The 24,693-nt window shown below is 44.0% G+C and overlaps 1 protein-coding gene and 1 pseudogene across 2 annotated transcripts; both read right to left on the bottom strand.

The window, feature by feature from the left end:
* Window positions 1-538: 538 nt before the first annotated feature.
* Window positions 539-24,587, bottom strand: atp6v1ab (ATPase H+ transporting V1 subunit Ab). Its single transcript, XM_084475593.1, has 15 exons — window positions 24,458-24,587; window positions 22,319-22,424; window positions 21,945-22,073; window positions 21,284-21,498; window positions 19,489-19,626; window positions 17,996-18,147; window positions 17,583-17,745; window positions 17,390-17,498; window positions 10,376-10,498; window positions 9,851-9,965; window positions 9,696-9,759; window positions 9,376-9,579; window positions 7,178-7,272; window positions 4,575-4,746; window positions 539-1,287 (listed from the first exon to the last, which is right to left on the bottom strand). The coding sequence occupies exons 2-15, from the start codon at window positions 22,398-22,400 to the stop codon at window positions 1,195-1,197; spliced, it is 1,854 nt and encodes a 617-aa protein (XP_084331719.1). The 5' UTR covers window positions 22,401-22,424; window positions 24,458-24,587; the 3' UTR covers window positions 539-1,194.
* On the bottom strand, window positions 13,115-13,945 carry LOC311355296 (E3 SUMO-protein ligase ZBED1-like; annotated as a pseudogene). The gene has a single exon. The product of its transcript is annotated as an E3 SUMO-protein ligase ZBED1-like (transcript).
* Window positions 24,588-24,693: the final 106 nt, after the last annotated feature.

Here is a 24,693-nt window from a genome sequence, read left to right on the forward strand (position 1 = left end):
CCGTGTTTGCTTACCTGGATGTGACGAGACAACCCGACGTGTGTCCTCCTATAGTTATACAGCTAGGACAAAAGTATCCGGTTCAGTCAAACCTTTTGGACGTTAAAGGCTCATTCCTTTAATGTGCAATGTTTAGAGCTGCGTTCACATGACGACACTTGCGCCCTGCGGGACGCCGACTACTCCAGTCGGGAGAGACACCTGTGGGAGTCACTTCCTCGCTTCTTCGGTAGGCCTATTTGGGTAGTAAAAAAAAACACCGAATTGCCCTGAAACTATGGCTTTACGTCCGTCACACATCCGATGTCTCCCGTTGTTTAGAGCGGTCTATCGGTCCTCGTATCAGAGCTGGGTTTCGAACTCTGATAAGATAACAAAGATCGGCGGTTCAGCGATCTGCTCTAAGTACATCTTGATCTCCTGGTGGGGATGCGGACAGGACGGACAGGATTCCGTACAGAGACTGACTGAGGGTTATGCAGCGAGACCAGTTGAGCAGGTATGGCCGACACACAATAACGCCACACATTAGCAATCACACAGTCATGTGTTTCCCCAGTTTATTCTTTACGGGTCACGTCACAAGGAGGCCAAGTATCGGAGTCCCATTCAGGGCCAACTCCTCCACTTCCAGACTGCAAATACACAACACTGCACAGCTGGCGACATAACCAGGACAACTGACAAATAAACAACTAGCAAAAGCATTCAAGTTGAAATGCTGGCAATAAATAGATTAAATTTATCTCTGATACATTTTTTTTTTAAAGTTTTTTTTAAAGATGGACCATTAATCACATACACCATCAAAAAAGTACTTATCACAGGAGGACAGACAACACAACGAAAATCAATGTAAACAGAAACAGGATCATGTTGAAAAATGGATTATCAACTCTTTCTTCCACACACACAAACTGGGATCCCACGATTGCACGCAGGAACCCAGAGTCGGTCATCAGAGGCGGCAAATAAATGAATACAGTACATCTTCTCTTTTATTCCTCCACACAAACACACACACACACACACACACACACACACACACACACACACACACACACACACAGGAACCAATCACAAAAGTGTGGGGGTGGAATGGTGGCTTTGCGAGGGGCTGGAGGAGGGGGGAGGATTGAGTGGCATCTCTTAGATCATGTACGTGTACAGTACTCTAAAGGTAAAGGGTCGGGCCTACTCCTCCAGCGTGCGGAAGGAGTTCTGCATGTCCTCCAGCAGCTGGCCGTACTCCGCCTTGATCTTGGCCTCCCCGTCCTTCACGGGGTCCTGGAGACAGGGGCAGGGACAGATGCGGTACAGGTAAATGGAATGGTAAATGGACTGCATTTATATAGCGCTTTTATCCAAAGCACTTTACAGTATTGCCTGACATCCAACCATTCATGCACACATTCACCCACCGACGGCGGAGTCAACCATGCAAGGCGACAGCCAGCTCGTCGGGACAGTTAGGGTTAGATGCCTTGCTCAGGGACACCTCGACGCTCAGCTAGGAGCAGACGGTGATCGAACTAGCAACCTTGCGGTTAACTCCTGAGCTACTGCCGTTCTACAGGTGTGACACACACACACACACACACACACACACACACACACACACACACACACACACACACACACACACACACACACACACACACACACACACACACACACACACACACACACACACACACACACACACACACACACACACTAGTGCCTAAGCATCACAATGGGCAGAGGACTTTGGTATGGGGGCAGGGTAAGTAGTGTGTTAACCCACACAGACATTCTGTACTGGACTCACACGGTCTGTGTGATGTTTTACAGGAGACGGTGCATAGGTTGAGTCACAGACGGGGATTGTCCTAGGACTATTATTGTACTTTGTGTACTCTGGGTTGGTAATTGGTTATTGTTAACTACAAACCCAGGTTTCAAATAATCCTAAACCTAGTTTAACATTTGCACAGGGGGCAAACAATGTCATGCGAACAAACTTTCACTGTGTTAGAGGCACACACTTAGTCTTTCTCACACACACACACACACACGTTGTTGTTGTTGCCATCGGATAAGGGGAAAGCCGGTGAATGTAGTTACCCCCTATAAGAATTGTGTCCCGGCTGCGGGAGCGTGCATGGCATGCATTCATTAAAGCTGCAAGCACACAGACGCTTCGATTTCACCCAAGGCTGAATTAAAAGTACATGTTTTTCTAAATGTGGGTCATCAACGAGGTTGTAAAGTAGTAACTTTGGGCACATCTGTTAAAGTAAATGTTTTTTTCTCCCGACGTGTTTACGATCTTTATTCATTCATTGCGCCACGGCGGGGAATGCCGTATACGGACGGGCGGTGGAGGGGCTGCTCCGGCGGGTGAAAGATGTTTTCAGTAGACAGCTGTCAACTCACTTTGGGTCTGCGATTTATTTAAAAAGCTGGCGCAGAAGATGGAGGAAGCCGGTGTCGTGCCAATGTAGTTACCCCCTATAAGGAGTGTATCATCATCAACATGCATTCAGTACACACTACGCTTCGATTTAACCCAAGGCTGAATTAAAAGTACATGTTTTTCTAAATGTTGCCCATCAACAAGGTTGTAAAATAACTACAATCTTTATTCATTCATTGCGCCGCGGCCAAACTGACGGGGGTATTCTCTGATATTATGAATCTTACAGACTGCATCGGGTTCTCCGACTCTCTGGTACTTCCACAACAAGTAAAGACTCCTAGTCGGGTTTTATCTCGCCCATTGGGAAAAGGAATTGGGGGAAATTAACTTTGGCTTTGACTCTCTGAAGTCCAGATTGAAACGCGACATGGAGAAAGCAATGTTTCGTTGTTGTTGCTGGTGACGTAAAGAGGTCAGCCGGTGGCTCTATTACCACTAGTTGAAATGGTTACAGTGCCACCTATCTTACCGGGGCATGACACGCTTCGGCCAATGGATCGATTTACTCACCGCCATGTATACGCGGACAATTGCAGTTGTCCAATTGAGGAGCATAGTTGAGCTATGGCTTTAATCAAATAAAGCTGTGCATGTAAACGTACTGACACACTACGTTTACATGCACAGCTTAATCCAATTAAAGCCATAGTTCGACTATGCTCTGCAATTGTCCGAGTATACATGGCGGTGAGTAAACTGGTTCATTGGCCGAAGCGTGTCATGCCCCGGTACGATAGGTGGCACTGTAACCATTTCAACTAGTGGTAATAGAGCCACCGGCTGACCTCTTAACGTCACCAGCAACAACAAACTCAGGCGGCATTCAAGAAAGATTTTTCCATATCATTTTTCCGACGCTCCATGCAGACTCAAGTCCAGCCGGAGGAGCTGGCTCTGCCGGCGGAGGAGTCCGCATACGACCGAGAGGTCGAAACAATGGAGCATCAGAGAAATAATATGGACCCGAAGTGAACTGACAGCTGTCTACTGAAAACATCACTTTCTCCTCCATGTCGCGTTTCATAATATCAGAGAATATCCCCGTCAGTTCGGCTGCGGCGCAATGAAGGAATAAAGATCGTAGTTACTACTTAACAACCTTGTTGATGAGCAACATTTATAACAACATGTACTTTTAATTCAGCCTTGGGTGAAATCGAAGCGTAGTGTGTACTGAATGCATGTTGATGATGATACACTCCTTATAGGGGGTAACTACATTGGCACGACACCGGCTTCCTCCATCTTCTGAGCCACCTTTTTAAATAAATCGCTGACCCGAAGTGAGTTGACAACTGTCTACTGAAAACATCTTTCTCCCACCAGAGCAGCCCCTCTGCCACCTGTCCGTATATGGCATTCCCCCAATTCCTTCTCCCCCATGACCGAGATAACCCCACTACGAGTCTTTACTTGTTGTGGAAGTACCAGAGAGTCGGAGACCCGACGCAGTCTTTAAGATTCATAATATCAGAGAATACCCCCGTCAGTTCGGCCGCGGGGCAATGAATGAATAAAGACCGTAAACACGTCGGAAGAAAAAAACATTTATTTTGACAGATGTGCCCGAAGTTACTACTTTACAACCTTGTTGATGACCAACGTTTAAGAAAACATATACTTTTAATTCAGCCTTGGGTGAAATCGAAGTGTAGTGTCTGTGTGCTTCCACCTGCACTGAATGCATGCCATGCACACTCCCGCGGCAGGTGATACGCTTCTTATAGGGGGTAGCTACATTGGCACGACACCGGCTTCCTCCATCTTCTGCGCCACCTTTTTAAATAAATCGCAGTTTCTCGTTTTCCGACGACAAAAACAACACGTATACCGTCTCCTTCTACTTCCGGCTCACGGCCCCCGGAAAAGATCTTGAGCATGCGCAGAACGCAAACTCCGAAACGATTCTGTGTACATGCAAGTAGAGACCAGACTATGAACGACTTATCTAGGTGTTCTTATCCGATTTAGCTTGTCCATTCATGTGCCGATTTTTGTGCGAAGTAGATCGGATAAAGGTGTTTACATGCATTTTACTTTATTAAGTCCTGTTGAGGTCTTATTCGTTTAGTTCCCCGATTATGACTCTCCATGTATAAGTGCTGACACACACCTTAAACTTCATGGCGCTGAGGCGATACAGGATCTCTCCCATGTGCTCACGGATCATGGCCCAGGTGATCCTGTTGTCGCTCTGGGCTGTGGTCTCCACGGCGTGGCGGGCCAGGTCGTAGAACGAGATGGTGTTGGACAGGATGCCAACCGTCTTGTAGAAGGGGCAGAACCTGAGGACACACACGTTAGGTCATGGTCAGTGGTCCAGCTCAACGTACCAACAGAGATCTTTGTTTAAAGACCTTGCCGTTTTCTTTCCTCTTCGATTTTATTTGTGGACTAAATATGGGCATAAAAAAATCATAACCTCAAATGATTTCAGAGATCTCATCCCCTTTTACCCTTAAAAAGCCAGACTCTTAATATGCCAATATGACCAGAAGCATGCTAGTGTACCTTACCTTATTTATTAAACAGGGCTTGTTTACTAAATAAAATGTGCGTCTCCCCTTATACATATTTATTGCATAATTAGCATATATGTATTATAATTTGCATAAGAAAAGGTTAGAGCAGCTGATGAAATAACCAAAGGGCTAAACAGAGTTTCTCCTAAAACAAAACACTGCAGCGTTTCTTCTAAGCTCTCTGCCAACCACAGGCCTGCCTCAGGATTTCCGAGGCCTTGTTTTTAAACTACTCGAGCACAAGATATGGAGATGGAGGGCCGTATTCACAAAGCTTTTTATCTTACCACTAGGAGTGCTCCTAACTCACGCTAAAACATTTTACGTAGGAGTTTTTTCTTAAAAGTTATTCACAAAACCGCTGAGACCTACTCATACTAATAAATCACTAAGAGTGAACTAAGAGTAACGCCCCCTAACGCCCCCTTACGTTGATTCTCGTGCACGAGTTTTGAAGCGGTCAGTACGGTGATTGGCTGTTGAGTGCCAGCGGTCTCTGTGAAACTCATTCGCCACTTCCCACAAACGAGCCCACTAAATCAACGAAAAATAAGGAAATAGCCTAGGCTACAAATGAAGTCTTATCAAACAGTTATGGACAGTGCTGTTAGCAGAATACACACACGATGACAAGTTTGTGCAGACCACGATAATGACGTTGTATGCACGTTAAAAAGAGAGCCAAAGCAAACAATAAAAATACGCAAATTGCATTATATCAAGGAAGTAATTAAAAGCACCCTGCAAACTATTATCCAATGAGAATATTTCCAGCACTTAAAGTTTGGGCGTAGCCAGAGATTGTAATTAAGGTGCGCCTGTGAGAGTTTGGGTGGCCTCAAGTTCACGGTGATTTACCGGAACGCTGTTAGAATAACTGCTGCAAGTGTCCAGTGGAAGCCAGGGTCTGGAGCGATCGATACAACCATCCTGAAAGCAGCCCTGGCTCTCCACTAAATCACTCCATGCTGTAGATGGGGGAATGAAATGTATGGATATAATCGCAAAATCCAATAGGGGGGTTTCCTTCACAGCCCCACTTCTGTGGTAGCGAATGCGTGGACCTAGACCGGTCACTACGCAGTCCTAGTGCAACGCGCACCGCGCTCTGTCACATTTTGCTTTAAATTGAAAGAAATCCTTGTAATGAATTAATTCTGAAAATATTTAGGTGTGCCAGGACCACGCTTGGGTGTCCCAGGCACACCCATGCACACCCGTGGCTACGTCACTAAACACTTTAAATATCAGCCCATACCACCAAGTCCTCCTATCATGGTGAATGAAGGAGAAGACAACGTGAAACGCAAGCGAAAGCCCAACTGGTCCGACTCCCGACTCCTTACTGAGCAGATTATGAACTCAATACAATAAATTATCTTACAATAAATGATTAGATAGTAATCATAAGTAAGAGTAGTTATAGGCCTATTATTTTTTTACTTCAAACCATTTATTTTTATTTGAAATAAATAATGATGATTAAAGTGTTGTATTACTATTAATACATGAGACAAATAATGATGGGTTAAGTGATTTATTTATATTTATATATTAAATAATTAAGAATGATTAAAGGTACATTTGTAACATTGCCCTGTGTGTTTTAACCATCACTGATGGTTGCGATATTCCTAAATCGTCGTCATTGCAAAGTTGCATTTTCCCTGTTGCTAAATATCGGAGTGTTATTCACTAATTCCACAACAAGTTTGATACCCTCACGTTTTTGCCTATATCGCCATATCAATTCACAGTCTTCCATTGTCTCCAAAACATTTTGTCTCGCAGCCATTTTCCGATTCTTTATGAATAGGTCTTACTGAGTTAGGAGTCCTCTCGAGGACTTTTAAGCTCTCCTAGACTTAGGTGCTACTTTTAGGCCTAAAATACTTTGTGAATTGCTCTTAGTGAAAAAAGTTAGGAGTCCTAAATTTAAGACTGACACGCCCATTATTTTTAGGAGTTACTCCTAAATTCGCCACTAATGACCTACTTTTAGCCCTAAGATTCTTTGTGAATACGGCCCCTGATCATTATCATATAAGATAATCATCCTTTAATGTGTCAAGGACGCTTGGACGCTTGGCAGGAAATGTCATAGGTTCTAGTAAAACTTCTGGGGGGCGGAACCCCTACCTGTCGTAGGGGGTCTACCTGTCGGAGGGGGGTCTACCTGTCGTAGGGGATTTACCTGTCGTATGGAGTGTAGCCGTTCTGCTGCAGGAAGTCGTCTTTCAGCAACTTGGCCACCTCCAGGGTGATCTTATCCGTCTCGGCCAGGGACGCCTGAACAAACACATGAAGCAAACTGATCAGATACAGGTAGGGTCCCCCTCCCCCGGCCCCACTGCTGCAGACACATGGATGAACAGTTTCTCTCTCCTCACTACGAGGTGAAGAAGAACCATGACTGACCGCTACTGAAGACACTTTGAGGCTTTCTCCACTTGCAGGACTTCCCTCTGCTTTTAAAAAGTGCTCAGAAACAGCAAGAGCCAGATAAGCCCAGGACATCTTAGTCTGCGGTCAGCACCAGCAGGTGGGCTCTGGGCAGGGGATGCGTGTTGGGCGGTATTACAGTACACCAGTCCTGGTCATTGCATGTGGTCGAGACTGTGGTACAGTAGGTTTGTTCACCACTGATGAGTGCTGGTAGGCCGAGTTCCCCAGCGTTCCAGAAGTCTTAAAACAACGACCCCCTGGAACACCCCGACATCTAAACTGAAAGGTTAGCCTGGCGATGTGGTGGGGGGGATTTAAATGCTGGTGGTGGATGGTGCCATTTCAATAGCAGTTTCTGTAGTTTGAAAGTAAAAATTAGTTGGAAAGACATGGATATTCAACAGATGCTCTGAATTAAAGGGATCTACCGTGGGGAGGAAAGATGCAGTCAATAGCACGAGTCCTGAGTGTCTAGCGGTGTTCATCTGAACAGACCGGGCCTCTGAGTGTCATAAATGAATATTAGACACACAGGGCCTCTACGGATCCTCTTTTTGACATAGGAAATTTCTTTTCCTAACGAGATGACCTGGAAGTACTTGGAGGAAAGGTGGTTCAAATTCTAAAAATGTTTAGGAAAGGTGGCTCAATGCATCCTTTAAGTCTCCTTTAGCATAGGTTACTCCTGACCATCCTTTATGAAAGGAAAGGAGATATTGGTATCCCATAATCCGGCAATATTTAAAGAGGACATATTATGGTGTTTTCCCAACAAGTTAACATAGTATATGAGTTCCAGAAAACATGTTTTGAAATAGCTTTTAGGAAAAAAAATCTATTACCCTCTGTTTCAGTCCCTTCAGAATGTGCTGTTTCTGGTGTCTGTAGCGTTCATGCAAATGAGCTGCTGCCCATTGACCAATAAGCTGTCAGAGTGAACCACAGCATGCAGGAGAAGTGATTGTTGCCGTTTGCGGACTCGACTTAATCATTTTCAGAATTTGATTCCGAACAACTTTTGTATTGGAGTCAACGTCATAGGAGTCCAACTTGATGTTGATATGAGCAATTAACTATTTTCGCGGTTTAAACCACGCCCGTTTTAGAACTCAATGGCTCATGGGTGCTTTAAACTTTATTTTACAGACTAATCTTTGGGTCAGATTGAAGATAATGGTCCATAGATGATATGGGCTACAGGATTTTTGTCAAAGTCAAAAAACCTGGGATCCTTAGGCAATTTACTGTTTTTAACCAAATTCAAAATGGCGAAAAATCTGGGAACCGGAAGTCATAGGTTCTTGAGGCATATTTGTTCAGCATGTGGATATGCATGTGTGAGCAAAGTTTCATGAGTGTAGGTCAAACCGGTTACGAGATATGCTTGTGCAAAGTTTGCATGTTTGGACAGCTAGTATAGCGATCGGTGTAGGCTGTGTAAGTCAAACGCAGTGGAATAATAATAACACTAACAATTTCAATAGGTTTCCTCGCACTTTGTGCTTGGCACCTACTAATAATAATAATACATTATATAATATATAGGTATCTATATAATATAATATCTAATATTTACTTCCACAACAAGTAAAGACTCGTAGTGGCGTATCTCGGCCATGGTTGAGAAGAATTGGGGGAAAAGAACTTTGGCTTTGACTCTCTGAAGTTCGAATTGAACCGCGACGTGGAGGAGAAAGGGATTGTATTCCTGGAGCTGAGCTGCCAGACTGCCGCCGAAGCTCCGCCGCCGGAGCTGCCGGACTGCCGCTGAAGCTCCCCCACCGGACTCCTGGAGCGGAGCTGCCGGACTGCCATTCTGACGGAGTTCTGGCAGCAGTCCGGGAGCTCCTGGGAGCTTCGGCCTCCTTCTCCCTGCTCTGACCCCTCCTCCTCACTGCTCTGCCAAGCCCCTCCCTTCCCCAGCTCCTCCCTCCCCCCCAGGCTTACCTTCCCGACCAGCTGCACGATCTCGGCCAGGTCCTCCTCCTCCTGCAGGATCTCCTTGGCCTTGGTGCGCAGTGGCACGAATTCGGGGAAGTGCTTGTCGTAGTACTCATCCAGTGCACGCGTGTACTTGCTGTAGCTGATCAGCCAGTTGACAGAGGGGAAGTGCTTCCTCTGGGCCAGCTTCTTGTCTAGACCCCAGAACACCTTGACACAGATACAAGTATACATATAGATATCATCATACAACATAATACCAATAAAATAAAATAAATATATTTAGTTAAAAATACATCTGTCTTGGCCACAGAAGGTCTCGTTACCTGTACGATTCCCAGGGTGGCTGAAGTCACGGGGTCTGAGAAGTCACCACCAGGGGGCGACACACTGAGATAGGACAGAGAAGCGTTGATTTTTCAACTGATCCCAGAGTTACTGCTCCAACGCTGCTCTCCAGTGGCCAAAGAAATGTACTTACGCCCCGACAATGCTGACGCTCCCCTCTCGCTCCGGGTTGCCCAGACACTTCACCCTGCCGGCACGCTCGTAGAAGGAGGCAAGCCGAGCGCCAAGATACGCAGGGTAGCCGCTGTCTGAGGACACACACACCCAGGAGAAGTTCTGATTAGCCCCGTGGGCAGCCTGTCAGGGCTGAGGAGACCTAGCCCCCTTCCAGAGGAACTCCAGCCTCTACTGGGGATTTCTTTCCTACAGTGTAGTGTAGAAAATAACTCTGGATCAAAAGTTTAACACGACTGAACTATGATATCTCTACAACATGGTCTCGTTATGAAGCACACCAACACCACCTACTGGCCTCACTGTTGTCCTACTAAAGATTTTTTCACTGCATTTCACACAATCTGTTCAACATCACTAAAATCACGATGCCTCATTAGGAAGAAGTTCTTAATTCTCTTGGACAACATCCATGCCTCCACTCAACACAAACACATCAACCCATCCCTGAAGATTTACCCGTTTTAACCAAGGTTTCACGTACCAGCGGGCATCTCAGCCAGTCGGCCTGAGATCTCCCTGAGCGCCTCAGCCCAGCGGGAGGTGGAATCGGCCATCATGCTCACGTGGTAGCCCATGTCCCGGAAGTACTCGGAGAGGGTGATCCCTGAGAGAGAGCACTGGGTTAGAGACACTGGTCACTGAGAGGGAGCACTGGGTTAGAGACACTGGTGTCAGAGAGAGCACTGGGTTAGAGTCACTGGTGTCTGACCCCTCCTAGAGCAATGGGTTAGAGTCACTGAACCCTGAGAGAGAGCACTGGGTTAGTCTCACTGGTCAATGAGGAGCACTGGGTTAGTCTCACTGGTCACTGAGGAGCACTGGGTACCTCAGGGAGTTTGCACTTGAAGAGCGAGTATTATCTTAACTTAGAGTTTCCACTCGCGTGTTGCACACGCTCAACCTCTAGTTGTAATTAAACCCAGAGCTATAATGTGGAAACCCCAGTCGATTCTGAGCGCATAATCTAACAACATTTTGCTATAATGTTACAACTTATTTTGGTTCACCTATTACGTAATGAAGAAAGCATAATAATTTTCTACTTATAAGCCGTTTTCATACATGTCCTCCGCATTTTTGCCACATTTGTATATCAGGAGATTCGACCCTGAGGGTGATTCACACTCAACGGGGGGGGGGGGTTTAAGGGGATGGGCTTCCCAGGGGTGGGATATGACGTAGGGTCTAAGTTCTCAAGAGGCGGGATAAGTGCGGCCGCTGTCACTGTAGTTTGTTTTGGTTTACCCATAGACAAAATGGAGGCAAAACGGGCAGAACTCATCGCGATCATCTTAAATGTTGCATCATATATTCCGTTGCATCCACAAAATCCGAAGCATCGATCGATGAAAAGTTGGAGCATGAGTTGGAGACAAATAGAAGAAACAAAGATGAAGAAAGGCGTCATGAATGACTGCGTTAGTGGAGAAAGAGAGCGTATTTTCTTGCTTCATTTCATAAACACTGGGACAAATGTAGTTGATTTCTGTGTTTAACTGAGAAAACAGGTAGTGGAAGGACGGGACCCTATAATGTTCAGCTAACTGTTGTCAATAATTAAAAAAAAAAAAAATTCTATATACGTGTGCAGCTGTGAACTCATGTATTGTAATTTATTGTATGATGTGTACTTTAAGGGTTATGATAAGACCTATCCATTAGCGTTCACCATGAATGAAAAAGCAGTGCCAACATTTAAATATTTTTTAACCATTCAGCGAACAAAAGGCAACAGGCTGATTATCATTTAGGGTGCCACTCAGTCAGTGCGTTTACAAGACACTCAAGAAAGTCGACTTATTGGCTTAGTCCAACTATGATTGGATTACTAAGATGCATGTATACACCTTAGTCGAGCTATACTTGAATCAAATTGGGTTACTTAGGTTGGGTTACATAGTCGAATTAAGACCCCTAGATAATGTGATTCATAGTCGAGTTAAGCGTGCAGAGTCGAATTGGATTATGCATTGAATTGCGTTCTGCGCATGCTCGAGATCTTTTCCTGGGGCCGTGAGCCGGAAGTAGAAGGAGACGAATTGTGAATTGTGTCCCAGCTGCGGGAGCTCGCATGGCATGCATTAAAGGTGGAAGCACACAGACACTACGCTTCGATTTCACCCATGGCTGAATTAAAAGTACATGTTTTTCTAAATGTGGGTCATCAACGAGGTTGTAAAGTAGTAACTTCGGGCACATCTGTCAAAATAAAAGTTTTTTTCTTCCGACGTGTTTACATCTATACATGCTTCGGCCAATGGATAAATTTTCTCACCACCATGTATAATCGTACAATTACAGCTGTCCAATTGAGGAGCATAGTCGAACTATGATTTTAATCGGATTAAGCTGTGCATGTTAACGTACTGAGTGTAGAGCTGTCCCAAACGATTATTTTTTAAACGATTAATCTAACGATTATTTTTTAAATTAGTCGACTAATCGATTAAATGATCGACTAAACGATTCATTTTACGATTAATCGAACAATAATTTTGCAGTTACCGATTATCTCACTATTATTTGATCAATGTAACTTTTTGACACAATATGGATATCAAAACATTTCTTGTTAACATATCAATATTTATTAAATATTTCTTTAACATGGCACTTGTGTGCAATTAAATTGTGCAAAAATGGCAATTGAATTGTGCAAACTGCAAAATAATGCATTCTGATGCCAGATGTAGCATCTAACAAAATAAATAAGAAGTCACCCAGGAGGAATATACCAAAAATAAAAATACTTTTCTATTCCTTCCTCCCACTGTGCGTGCGTGCGTGCTTGTGCTGAATTCAAGATATAGTTTGACGGTTGGAGTGGAGGAATGTTAACATGTCAACATGATCCGGTGTCAGGCTTGCCCTTTTTTTCTTTACATATTTCCAGCATCTGAAAAAAGACGTTCTGATGGAGTGGAGGTTGCAGGCACAGACAAGTAGGATTTGACTAGAACAGCCAGTTTGGGGAACCTTCCTGCATTTTCCTTGTGGGCTAGTATCCCTTGGAATGCAATTCTCCCCAAAATACAAAAGAACCTTGTTTCTCACCGCTTCACCCTCACCACTGTCCTCCTGGCCAATATCCTCGTTGCTGCCCTCCCCCTCAGAGTTCGAGCCAAGCAGAGTGTCCAGCACAGACTTGGAGGTGTTCTTTTGCTGGGGACTGGCTGAGTACTCATGCTCAATCCTTGCCAGTTGTTGCTGGGCTCTTTTGATATCAATTGCAAGAGCCTGAATTTGTACTTGCACCTTCAGAGCATCATCGGGTGACAGGAACTTCAACTTACGAAAGCGGGGGTCAAGGGCAGCAGCAATGATGGCCACATTTTGTCCATCCTCTTTAAAAAGCAGACTCAGACTCTCACCTTGCCTGCATCTGTTGGTCTGCAGCAATTTGAAAAGAGTTCACAGCAGCAGACCCATGTGTGGTTTTCTTCGTGGACTTATGGAGAGGAGGTAAAAAAGATATTGTGACATAGGACTCTCCACTGAGAAAAACAGTGGCCTGTTCGAAAGGCTTGAGGACCTGCTCCAGCTCCTCCAGTAAGATCCACTGGTCATTCCTCAGATCCAGGTACTGCTTCCCATGCTGTGTAACTTCTGGGTCTGAAAGTGTTGCGACCACCGTTGTTCCAAAAGGCGACTCACCATGTAGTACGAACTGTTCCATCTTACAGAGACATCCTGGATCAGTGTATGCTCAGCTGTACCCCACTGTTTTTGTTTGTTTCAGCTTGCTGCTAGCCAGCTCACTTTTCTTGAAATGCTTCACAAGGCACTGTGCAGCCCGAGGGACCTGTCGATCATGGGATTCTTCTCCAAGGCATGGTTGACCACCAACTGAAGCATATGGCCAGCACAACGATGTGACGCTACCCCATGTTTCTCATCTAGGATGCAAAGAGCTGCAACAACATTGGCCGCGTTATCATGTACAATCGCCAGTACATTATCTCGAAGGGAGAAATCAAATTTCTCTGCCACCATCACTACCCAAGAGGCAATGTTCATTTATAAAATGACAGGTGACACCTAAGTATGCCTCAGTGGCAACACTTGTCCAAGCATCAGTAATTAGTGATGGTTTGGAAGTACTTTCTTTTTTGTACACTTTTCACTTTGTCCATGGCCACATACTTTCTCTCTATTAAGTCAGTGAAGTGGCGCCTGGATGGAAGGGTGTATCCTAAATGGAAAGTGTTTACCATTTCACGGAATCCTTCACCTTCAACAATAGCAAGGGGCCTCATGTCCTTTACAATCATAGAGACGATGCTGTTTGTATACACACTAGCCTCCTGGGGTGTGCAAGGTGTCTGGTTCTTTTTATGAAAAAAATCCTCCATACTGCTTTGCTTACTCCTGTAAAGGCAAAAAACAAAGCACATGAATATTCACAATAGCAAATCAGAAATATAGCATAGTCCACGTCATTGTTGTTATGATATATTTTGGTAATAGTATACTACAGCCATCTCAAAGACTCAACTTCAAAAATAATTTGTGATTTAAATTGTCAAATTGTCTACTTGGAACTGGTTGCTAGATCGTAGAATTTCAAGAGTAAACGGCTAGACTAGAATTACATAACATGACAGAAGTTCTCTTTTCACCGGAGTATAAAATCAACCATCCAATGTAATCAAACCGATAAGAAACATGTCGGGACTGGTGGCACAAACAGCTTTAAACTAGGCAAACACGGGACCTGTTCTAGTGGTAGTTAAAAGACATCTCTATTGAACGGAGTCAATAACTAGACAACTCAACAGTCTAACGTAACGTTTACTCAGAGAGTAGGATCTTTGGTTTACTACTGCTAAAGGGGGAAAAAATCAACAGAACTTACGGTGTTTTGCTGCCATCCTGACACAGAACTCCAGGGTGTTTTCTCTTCAAATGTTTGTGCATTGCTGATGTACTCATGTGGTACACCAAATTAAGTGTGTATAGTCTGCACGTTGCACGTTGGACCTCCTGAAAAAATACTACCCCAGAGGTAGTATTTTAATGACCTTATATGTGAATGAGCAGTAGAATGTCGGCATTTTGCACTTCACGTTAGTGGGCGTGTTGATGACGCTATAGCGGGAACAAAAAACACGCCAGGAGCAGGCTGCATATATAGGAGAGGCAAGGAGACATACGACTCAAAACGAGAATGGCCTGGAAAGACGAAGAGGTTTTTCAGCTGCTTACTTTGAGGGCCGACATATGGAGGGCACTGCGAAAGACACAGTAATGTACGACCGTATGGTGAAGAAGCTTGCTGAAATGGGAATTGTGAAGGGAATTGTGCAGTTCACCACCGTGGTAGACCACAACAAAAAAAGTGGGAACGACCGCAAAACCTGCCAGTACCAGGATTTATGTGAGACGATCTGGGGGGGCTGGCACTCCACAAGGCCACTACGAGCGACTGGCAGCATGCAAGTGGCAGCCCTCTCAGTTTCCCCGTCGGAGAGCATGGAGACCGTCATGCCATCACCGTCCAGCTCAGAGACATCTTCTGTCCCGGACACTCTCACGCCGAACCCGGTGATAAGAAATAAGTTCAGAGACAGCTGTTCTCGTGGCATTGTAATTTAATTAAACAACGCTCATTATCCATTGTCCATCCCCGTGAGGTCTATTACCATTAAATACGTTAAATTAAAATATAGGCTACTATACGGGACGTAGACCGTTCATCGATGCCTCGGATGTTGTGGATGCAACGAAATATCTGATGTATCGCTGCAACAACAGTTAAGAAGATCTGCTCTTTCTGCTTCCATGCTGTCTGCGGTCAAACAACAAACCAACGTGACAGCTGTCGCAGTTATACTACATCATGTCCCGCCTCTTGAGAATTTAGACCCTATGTCATACCCGCCCCTTGCAAGCCCGCCCCCCTAAACCATCCGGAGATTCTACTGATGTCTGAGCGACACAGATGTCCGCATTTCGGGCGTCAAGTGTGAATAAGTGTGAATGACCCTCATGGTTGAACCTCGTGCTCCACAAATGTGGAGAAAAGACGGAGGTCATATGTGAAAGCAGCTCAACTTTGAATGACATGCAGAAGTGTCATCAACATGCCCACTAAAATGGTGTGAGAAATACAGATTTTCTACTCCTCATTCACAATTCATAATTTACATTTCCTATGGGGAAAATACTACCTCAGGGGTAGTATTATTCAGGAGATTCAGGAGAGTACAAATGTCAGGATATATTGTTCACACATATGGTCCATCAGGAGAATAGCAGGAGAATATCAAGACTTACACGTGTGTCTGAAAGCAACTAGTGTGTGAGCATTTGACTACATTGTAAAATTAGTCAATTTATGAGTTACAGGGGTAATTGTTCAATGGAAAGTGTAGTATACTATGCATGCAAATCAATTATTCAATAGCTTTTACTGTTATTCTGGGCTCAAAGTGCATTGACATTTTAAAAATGCATGGCAACTACTATTGGTTAGTTGAAAATAATAAACAGCTGAAAATGTTAATTTACAGAAGCACCTTAGTGAAATAAACTAAGTGTAACAACAGCTAAGGCAGCAACCTACCTAGCTATAGTGAAATAAAGCACGGGCTTGTGTGGGGGAGGGGGAGGGGGAGTGTGAGGGCATGATTGCGGATTGTACATTGGCTACCTGATGTGAGAGTTTAAGATGTCATCTTTTTGTTTTTTTTACCAGAAGATTAAGTCATTGAGATTAAACATCTCTTCAAGTGACCTGGCCAAGACAGGCAGCAGTAGCCTACAGTCAGACACAGCCTACAAACAAAACATTAGAAAAATAAAACAACCAAAACAGTCGGCATGGGGGAGGGGGGATATCAATATCGCAAGACATTTCTGGAGGCTCAAGGAGAAGAGTAATATTAAGTTTGAGCAACATAGTGTAAAGACATTTCGGGAGGCTCAAGGAGGAGACTAATATTACATTTTAGCAATAAAGTGTAGTCTTGTGGTGGACTCTATAGACATAATGCACCACACTGTGTTATTGATATGTTTTTGTTCTGTGTTATAGGGACGCTGTCTCTTTAAGATCATGGGATTTGTGTGTTGATATGCCGGTCGGCGCGATGTTTGAATCTAACGGTTTTTATATGATAAAATGAACGACCTGCCGTTGCGTTGTCAACATGAGAAATCTCTTCACTTCTTTTATCGCAATTTCTACAGTCTACAGACAAAACGTCTTACCTGGGAGGGTTTGGGAAGGGGGGATGGGGGATATCAATCGTATGTGTGCGTGCGTGCGGTGTGGTGTGGTGCGTGTGCATGCGTGTGCGAGCTGTGGGGTGCTTGAAACATGCGCACTTGACCAAGTGTGGAGGAGTAACTTGTCCGACAGGCCTGCTATTATATAGTAGTAAGATGAGTAGGCAGCAATCGTGGCATAAACCATATCCAGTTCTCCTCGTACATATGCCAGTGACTTCAGTGGGTGGCCTATGAGCCATGTGACAGGGCTGTCATTGGCTACCTGTGTAGATGGAGGCTTCTCTGGCCGCCACAGGCATGTTGGAGGTGTTGGCCACCAACGCCGTTCTCTTCATGATGCTTTCTGTCTTCCCGTCCACCTCCATGGTAAGCTATTGGCCAGAAAAACGGTTGATCATCCACAAAATGCATTTAAGGAAAAGTGACAGATGGAATAGGAACGTTAGGACACACACCTCTGGGAAGTCTCGCAGGACTTCTGACATCTCGTTCCCGCGCTCCCCGCAGCCCACGTAGATGATGACGTCACTGTTGGAGTATTTGGACAGGGACTGGGAGATGACGGTTTTACCACAGCCAAAGGCTCCGGGGATGGCGGTTGTTCCACCCTGCACGCATCTTCACAGCGCAGAGAGAGTGAGGGAGAGAGAGAGATAGAGAGTGGCAGAAAGGATGGGAAAATGAAAAACATTATTAGCAACGATAGTGCTACCACAATCACAAGTATGCCACAAGTATATACAATATTGAATTGTTATTAAATATTGTATACTATTTTGTTTTTCATGCTACAAGCCAAACATTAATTATGCACATCCACTTTGTATCCATTCATTGTCATGGTGACGTCCCACAGTAGAAGACGTACGGGAAGAGGGCGTCCAGGACCCTCTGGCCCGTAAGCAGGGGGTGGTTGGCGGGCAGCTTCTCGGTGACGGGCCGGACCTGTCTCACAGGCCACACCTGCACCATGGTGAACTTCTCCTTCACACCCTCGAACTCCAGCTCCATCACCACGTCCTGGACACACAAGTAGGCGTGTCACAATGACAAATTTTGCTGGGCGATAAATTATTAGATAGAAATTATTGCGATAAGATTGTATTTTTGAGATTATTTTCAACTAACATAATGACAATGGCATAATAATGCAAGTACAACCTTTCAAAGATCAATAAACTGTTATTTCTAAAGAATATTTAACACTGGAAGACATTTTAAATATCCAAAATAAATAAACAAAACAACCAAAAACAATAAATAAAATTGAAATAAAAACTACATGAAGCGAACTACAGTCTGAGTGCACACCATTTGCACTGTCCTGTTTGTACTTTCTTTGTCAACTAAACGCCCCAGTGATTGTGGACTGTCGGAAAATCGGAGACGTCCCATGATCTGTTGTATTTTTTTTTTCGCAGCTGGGAAAACTGCATCAGATGATTATGCTTTAGGTTCAGATGCATGTTTGTTGTATTGGCACGTTTAGTTGCTATGGTTTTACAACAAATGCGACATACCGGCTCGCACAGGTTAAGTGGTTCACCACGGTCATTCGGTTTGAACCCGAAGTGCTCCCACACGGCAGCTGTCATGTTTGGCTTTGAAACCAATTCCATCTTTGTTTTTTATTCCTCCAAATCTCAACTAGCGTTTTCGCTGGCTTGCTACTCCTCACAGGGCTCTCATGCTGCACTCTGTCAGAGAATGTCTATTAGGAAGACGGGCGTAGATGGGCTCTGACTCTGTAACGCCATTGGTCCGCCTCCCCACACAGAGACCATGCGGCTGACAAGTGACACGACTCGAGGGTTAACTCGTCATTACGCTAAGGAAGCAAGAGGGGTCTATCGAGACCGATGCTCCGGAGTGAAAACTCTTGTCATCCAGTCTCTTTGATAGAGAGAGACACGAGAGAAAATAAAAATAATAATAAAAAAAAAAAAGTATGTTAATGGTAAAAATGGTAATTATCGCGGCCGGCAAAATTATCGAGCTCATTTAAATTTATCATGCTATTAATTTATTTATTGCTTATCGCGACAGGCCTACACACAAGATACATGGGATGGAAGAGGTGGTCCTGCTACTGTGATCATCATAATCCTCAAACACGAGAGCTCAGAGCCCCAGGACTCCTTCAGGAGGCCCTGGTGGAGGCCATGAGTCACAGCTAAACACAGGGGAACCATGGAGGCCTCTGGACGGGGACATGAGGTGAATATAAAAGATACACACAATACAGCGTGAAAGATAACAGAAGGGAATTACCAACAATAATATAAAACTGATAATTAAATAAATACAACTAACAGCATAATGATTAAGAGACAGAAATTACTGATGAATGATTGAACTTACAGAGACGTCATAGTTCCCGGGGGGGGCCACGTAGGTGACGGTGCCTCTGTTCCTGGGGGGCAGCATGATCTTGTGCTTGATGAGGGAGTTCTCATATACCACCCCATAGATGTCCCCACCGGTTATGTGACTGCCCACCTGAGAGGATACAAGGAGATGACTGTAACTGTAGAGCCACCCACAAACCAAAGGCTCAATAACCCATGGGAAACTAGAGGAGAAGAAGGTCAAACAATAACTAGAAAATGTATTTCCTAATAAGTGCTAAGTGCTGCAGTGCAAAGTGAGGTTGAAAATATATTTTAGTAAAGCCACAGTTTAAGACGTAAAGAAATGTTGAATGGCTTAAATTAAAGGGATTTCAACAGAGTCTAAATGGAGTAAACAATGTAAACATGGACACCATTTTAAAAATGTAAAAAAGCGAAGCGTTATACAAATAGCTAATGTGATCAAGGTGAATAAATTTTAGATAAAATCTAGCTGAGCTGAGATGAGCCGTGTGCGGTAGTAACTTGGAAAAGTATGTTATTGACCCTATTTCTTCACATCTAGTTCATCAAAATAAGATCACAAATCATCATCAAAATAAGATCACAAAATGATGAGACTTATACTATTCGACTCCTTTGAGTCGCAGCTTTCATATGGCATATCGTTTGTGTAGATTAGGGTTGCAAAGGGGTGGAAAATTTCCAGTAAATTTCCATGGGAAGTTAACCTCTGGGATTTCGGAAATATTAAAAATCTGAAAATTATGGGAATTAACTGAGAATTAAGGGTAATTTAATCTAACTGTATCATATCCAAGTAGGCCTGGGCGATATGGCTGAAAGACATATCACAATATAACTTGTTCATATTGATCGATATCGATAATTATTGATAATTTGAATTACCTAAAAAGACTAGGAATTACCATGCTGGATTTAAACACTTCTGTTTAACACTTAATGACCTTCCACTGTTCATCACTGATAAATACTCCAATGTCGATACAACAATGAAAAACTCAAATATTGTAAATAAGTATGGAACCGTGTTTGTGTAACAAAACCAGCTGCTAGATTCGGTGGTCCAGTCTCTTATCGATATATATTGAACATGTTTTCCATTGATATTGATCAAAAGTCTATCACGATACGATAATCTATTGTTTTATTGCCCAGGCCAATATCCAAGCATAAATATATATTTTTTTTTTTGTTATAAGTAGACATCCATGCAAAATAACACTATTAAAAAACATGACTACAAAAATTTAATAAACGTGATTTTAACAGATTTAATTGTAAGTAGAACTTTATCAAGTTCTAATTATTTTATTCTTTTATTGAACAAAAACATGAATTTTGAGTTAAATATGCTCTGGGCTCAAAAGTGTGGTCCAGGGTTCTAGAAGTCATCAGTGCACACGTGATGGAGGAATGCACAGTGCATGTAGGGGGCGTGGTCTCAATAGCCCTGCAGTAAGCAGTGTGCTAGCGTGATTGAGGAGTAACATAGATATTCAAGTTTACTTGCATGAAATCTGGTTGTGTTAGTCAAGATTATGCTAAAATATATTTTCCCCAACTTTATTTAAGTCCCCTGTTAAGCTTCAATTTTGTAAATTCCCAGTTTATTCACATAAATTCCCGTTAATTCCCATGGAAAGTTTCCAAAAATATTTAATATATAAGCATTGATGTCAGCATGTAGCTTCTACCAGAAGTATACCCGGATATGTAGCAAGCACCTAGCCTCTAGTCATAAACAGGGGTCACAATCATATTTGCAATAGTCAGTCAGTTACCCGCAGGCTCTTGCTGGGCGTGAACTCCCACTTGGAGTCACGGTTCAGGGCTCCAATGTTGACTCCGCGGGGGATGTAGATGCTCTTGGTGATGTCATTGATGTCCTTCAGGGGCCGCTGGATGCCGTCAAAGATGGAGCCCATAATCCCGGGGCCCAGTTCCACAGAGAGGGGCTTCCCTGTGCGCAGGACGGGGTCCCCCACCGACACACCGGCTGACAGCCGGTTAAGGAAACAAACAAAATGACGACCCAGAGCAATGTCTTTGTAATGTGAGAGATCAAATGCTAACGATATCCAAGCTACTTGTGTCAAATTGTTATTTTTAAGATTTAATCTAACTACTTTTTGTTGGCCCCTGGGAGTATTGGATTGAACCCAGTACCTTTTTACTCAGACTATTTTTTAACACTACACTTGAACCTTCTGCTATTGAAAACAATAAACCTAACCCTAACTCCCAGCCAAAAGATTCAGGGTTCAAACCCCAAAGTCTGCAGGCAAACAAGATACCCTACCACTACCTGCTCATTAACAACATGTACAGAAGAAATCACTGCAAGTCACATCTGCTGAAAGACTGAGTAGTCCATCAAAGATAGCGAATAAAGAAACAAGGAGAAGCTGAGAGGCAGCAGACGGGCGTGGTGTGAGAGGATACAGGTCTCCTCGTAGACCTGGATGGTGGCCATGTCCCCCTCAAGCCTGATGATCTCTCCCACCAGCTCGCTGTGGCCCACACGCACCAGCTCGTACATGGCTGCCCCCGCCATGGCCGTGGCCGTCACCACTGGGGGAGGAGAACCAGGACATAAGTTCATTCAGAGGAACAGACCAGGGTAAGGCAGCGGGAACCGGATCTGGATTCATAACACCGTCATTCAAAAGTAAATGTGTAACATGTGGAATGCAGCAGGAATTTCTGATTTGGTCCACAGAAATCTTTGAGGTAACTTATTATGACCCAAGAGGGCCTGAAAATAAAGTTTGAGAACCAGTGCAATAATGGGTGTGTGTGCGAGTGTGTGTTCATACCAGGCCCGGAGACTCCATGGACGTATCCAAACTCGCTCTCCCTCTCCTCGTCCCGAATCTTCGCCAGCTTGGACATGTCCATCTTTGCAGGCTAGGACAGACTGAACTGAAAAACAGACAGATTCATTAATATTGCATGTAAAAGACTAAAAATCGATCTCTGCAGCACAAATAAATATATCCTTATTTGACTGTTTAATGATTAATCCGTCTATGATCTCGATCTCGGGATTGTAACCAATCAGAGATGAAGTGGAGCAGCAGCCACATCACGACGTCACATCCTCAGCATGATGACGCAGCATCACCCAGACATCAGAGGGGGACCCCAGACCAGCATCACCAGTGTGTACCTACCTACCTACTGATATACCCTCCCTCTTTTACACATACACACATCCATCACATAATTGAGGAGTCAACAGTCTACAGAGCCTGCTTACACTAGACAGTACGTCGACCAGTAACCCAAACGCGACCTGTCACTCAGCTTAACAGAATTACTCGCTGCAGGCAGTGAGCTACATCAATAATTATTGACCAGCAATATTTCCTCACCTCACACTTTATTTGGTCCTGTCCAGTAGTTCACTGATGTATCATTATTCTCTCTCTCTCTCTCTCTCTCTCTCTCTCTCTCTCTCTCTCTCTCTCTCTCTCTCTCTCTCTCTCTCTCTCTCTCTCTCTCTCTCTCTCTCTCTCTCTCTCTCTCTCTCTCTCTCTCTCTCTCTCTCTCTCTCTCTCTCTCTCTCTCTCTCTCTCTCTCTCTCTCTCTCTCTCTCTATTCAGGAATAAACGAGCGCCATCTAGCGGCTTCTACAGAAACTTGCAACCTGAAAGCAGCTTGCCATGTATTTGGAAGTATTCCTGGAGTATTCCTAATCATGCCCAGACGGTCCTGTAGGTGTCCTTCAGCCTCTCAGTTACTCAAAGTGTCTTGGATTCTCAGAACTAAACGTATTCAAGAAGAATATTTGTTGGATGGTTTAGTGTGTATAGGATTTATATAAAACACACAGTGTCTAACCATCACCAGCCGACATTAGTCCTAACAAATGTCTGATTTCTACCACTAGATCATAGAATTGCCAGCTCTGCACCCTCAAAATCGTTTAAGCATTAGTTCAATGGCCCCTACTCAAGACAGTAGAATATGGATATATGATAGAACGATTTCTTCAGCAAGAAAAAAATAGAACCTACATTTATGTAACCGATGACTGCACTCTGTATTGGGAGATGTTGTATAAAAATTTATCTGAATAGTATTAGTATCTATAGTATATATTCACATGTATATGGCTAAGAGGTGACAGCTGGATCACATGATCTTGGCACATGACTGCTGGATGGGGGTCATTCTATGGGCTGTTTGAGGAAGTGGAAAAGGAGTGTGCCTTAAAACCGGGAAGTCCAAAATATAACAATGGAATTCAACTAAATATAAGATACAGAATAAGTGGGTTAAGAACAGTAAGCCAGTTAGAAACAACTATCCTGCAGTGGAGTTTTATATTCTACATATCTATTCAAATATTGTAGGCCTTTAGTGAAACAAATCCTGAATGAATGTCTGTGTGCTTTTCATTTTCCCCTTACTAGTAGCTGGGCCAGTGGGCATTGGGGTCTGTGCGGTTGGGCCTAGATAAACCCACAGTATGAGCCTGCATGTCTTCAACATTTTAAACATTGTTGCATGCAAGTGCTATGCCCCCCCCCCACACACACACACACACACACACACACACAACTAAAATATAATGCAACACTGTTGCGTGCAATGATTGACCGGTTAACGTTACCTAGCCTACTGATGGTGAACGAGCTGCATAAATGTATAACCTCCTCAAATAACTACGCGTTAAACTGCCGCAGATATGGACGTCGAGCCCGGAGTTCATACCGTGCAATTCTGGCTTTATATTTATCACGGTTAGATTCAGATTCACAGTAGATTTGCCTTAAAAATGTCCAGCAGACAATTACACTGACAACATAGGTCTTGGCCTTGCAGTAAATCGCTTGCTCTGCCGTTTTGGTGCATTAAGATGTCTAAGCCATGAACAACTCTACATGTTAATATAATTAAATATCACCTCGGGATTGTATACCATTCAAATACAACACAATACACCTCACCTTATAAAATGACTCGGGGATCCGTTCTTGCCTCGACAGAACTGAGCGGGTTGCGATGCGTGACAGCAGGCGGTGGTCAGCTGACTGCACCCCCGTTGCTGGATCTGTTTTACTGGCGTGACGCTGCGGCCGCCGCCATCTTGGATCTACGGGGTTACGCACCGTTTTACGTCATAGTATGTAATTCCGTAATGGGCTCCGCTCTGTCAAAAAAACAACAACGAGTAAACGAATAT

Source organism: Micromesistius poutassou (assembly GCF_964030765.1).
Source record: "Micromesistius poutassou genome assembly, chromosome: 11".
NCBI classification, from domain to species: Eukaryota; Metazoa; Chordata; class Actinopteri; order Gadiformes; family Gadidae; genus Micromesistius; species Micromesistius poutassou.

Bases quoted from the DNA above. Each gene is read 5' to 3' on its own strand.
- atp6v1ab (XM_084475593.1), bottom strand. From the start codon at position 22,400: ATGGACATGTCCAAGCTGGCGAAGATTCGGGACGAGGAGAGGGAGAGC. The intron at 18,148-19,488 runs GTAAGTTCAATC...TTGTGTGTCCAG, and splicing joins CCGGGAACTATGACGTCTCT to GACGTGGTGATGGAGCTGGA. The intron at 1,288-4,574 runs GTGTGTGTCAGC...CCCTGTCTCCAG, and splicing joins TCAGCGCCATGAAGTTTAAG to GACCCCGTGAAGGACGGGGA.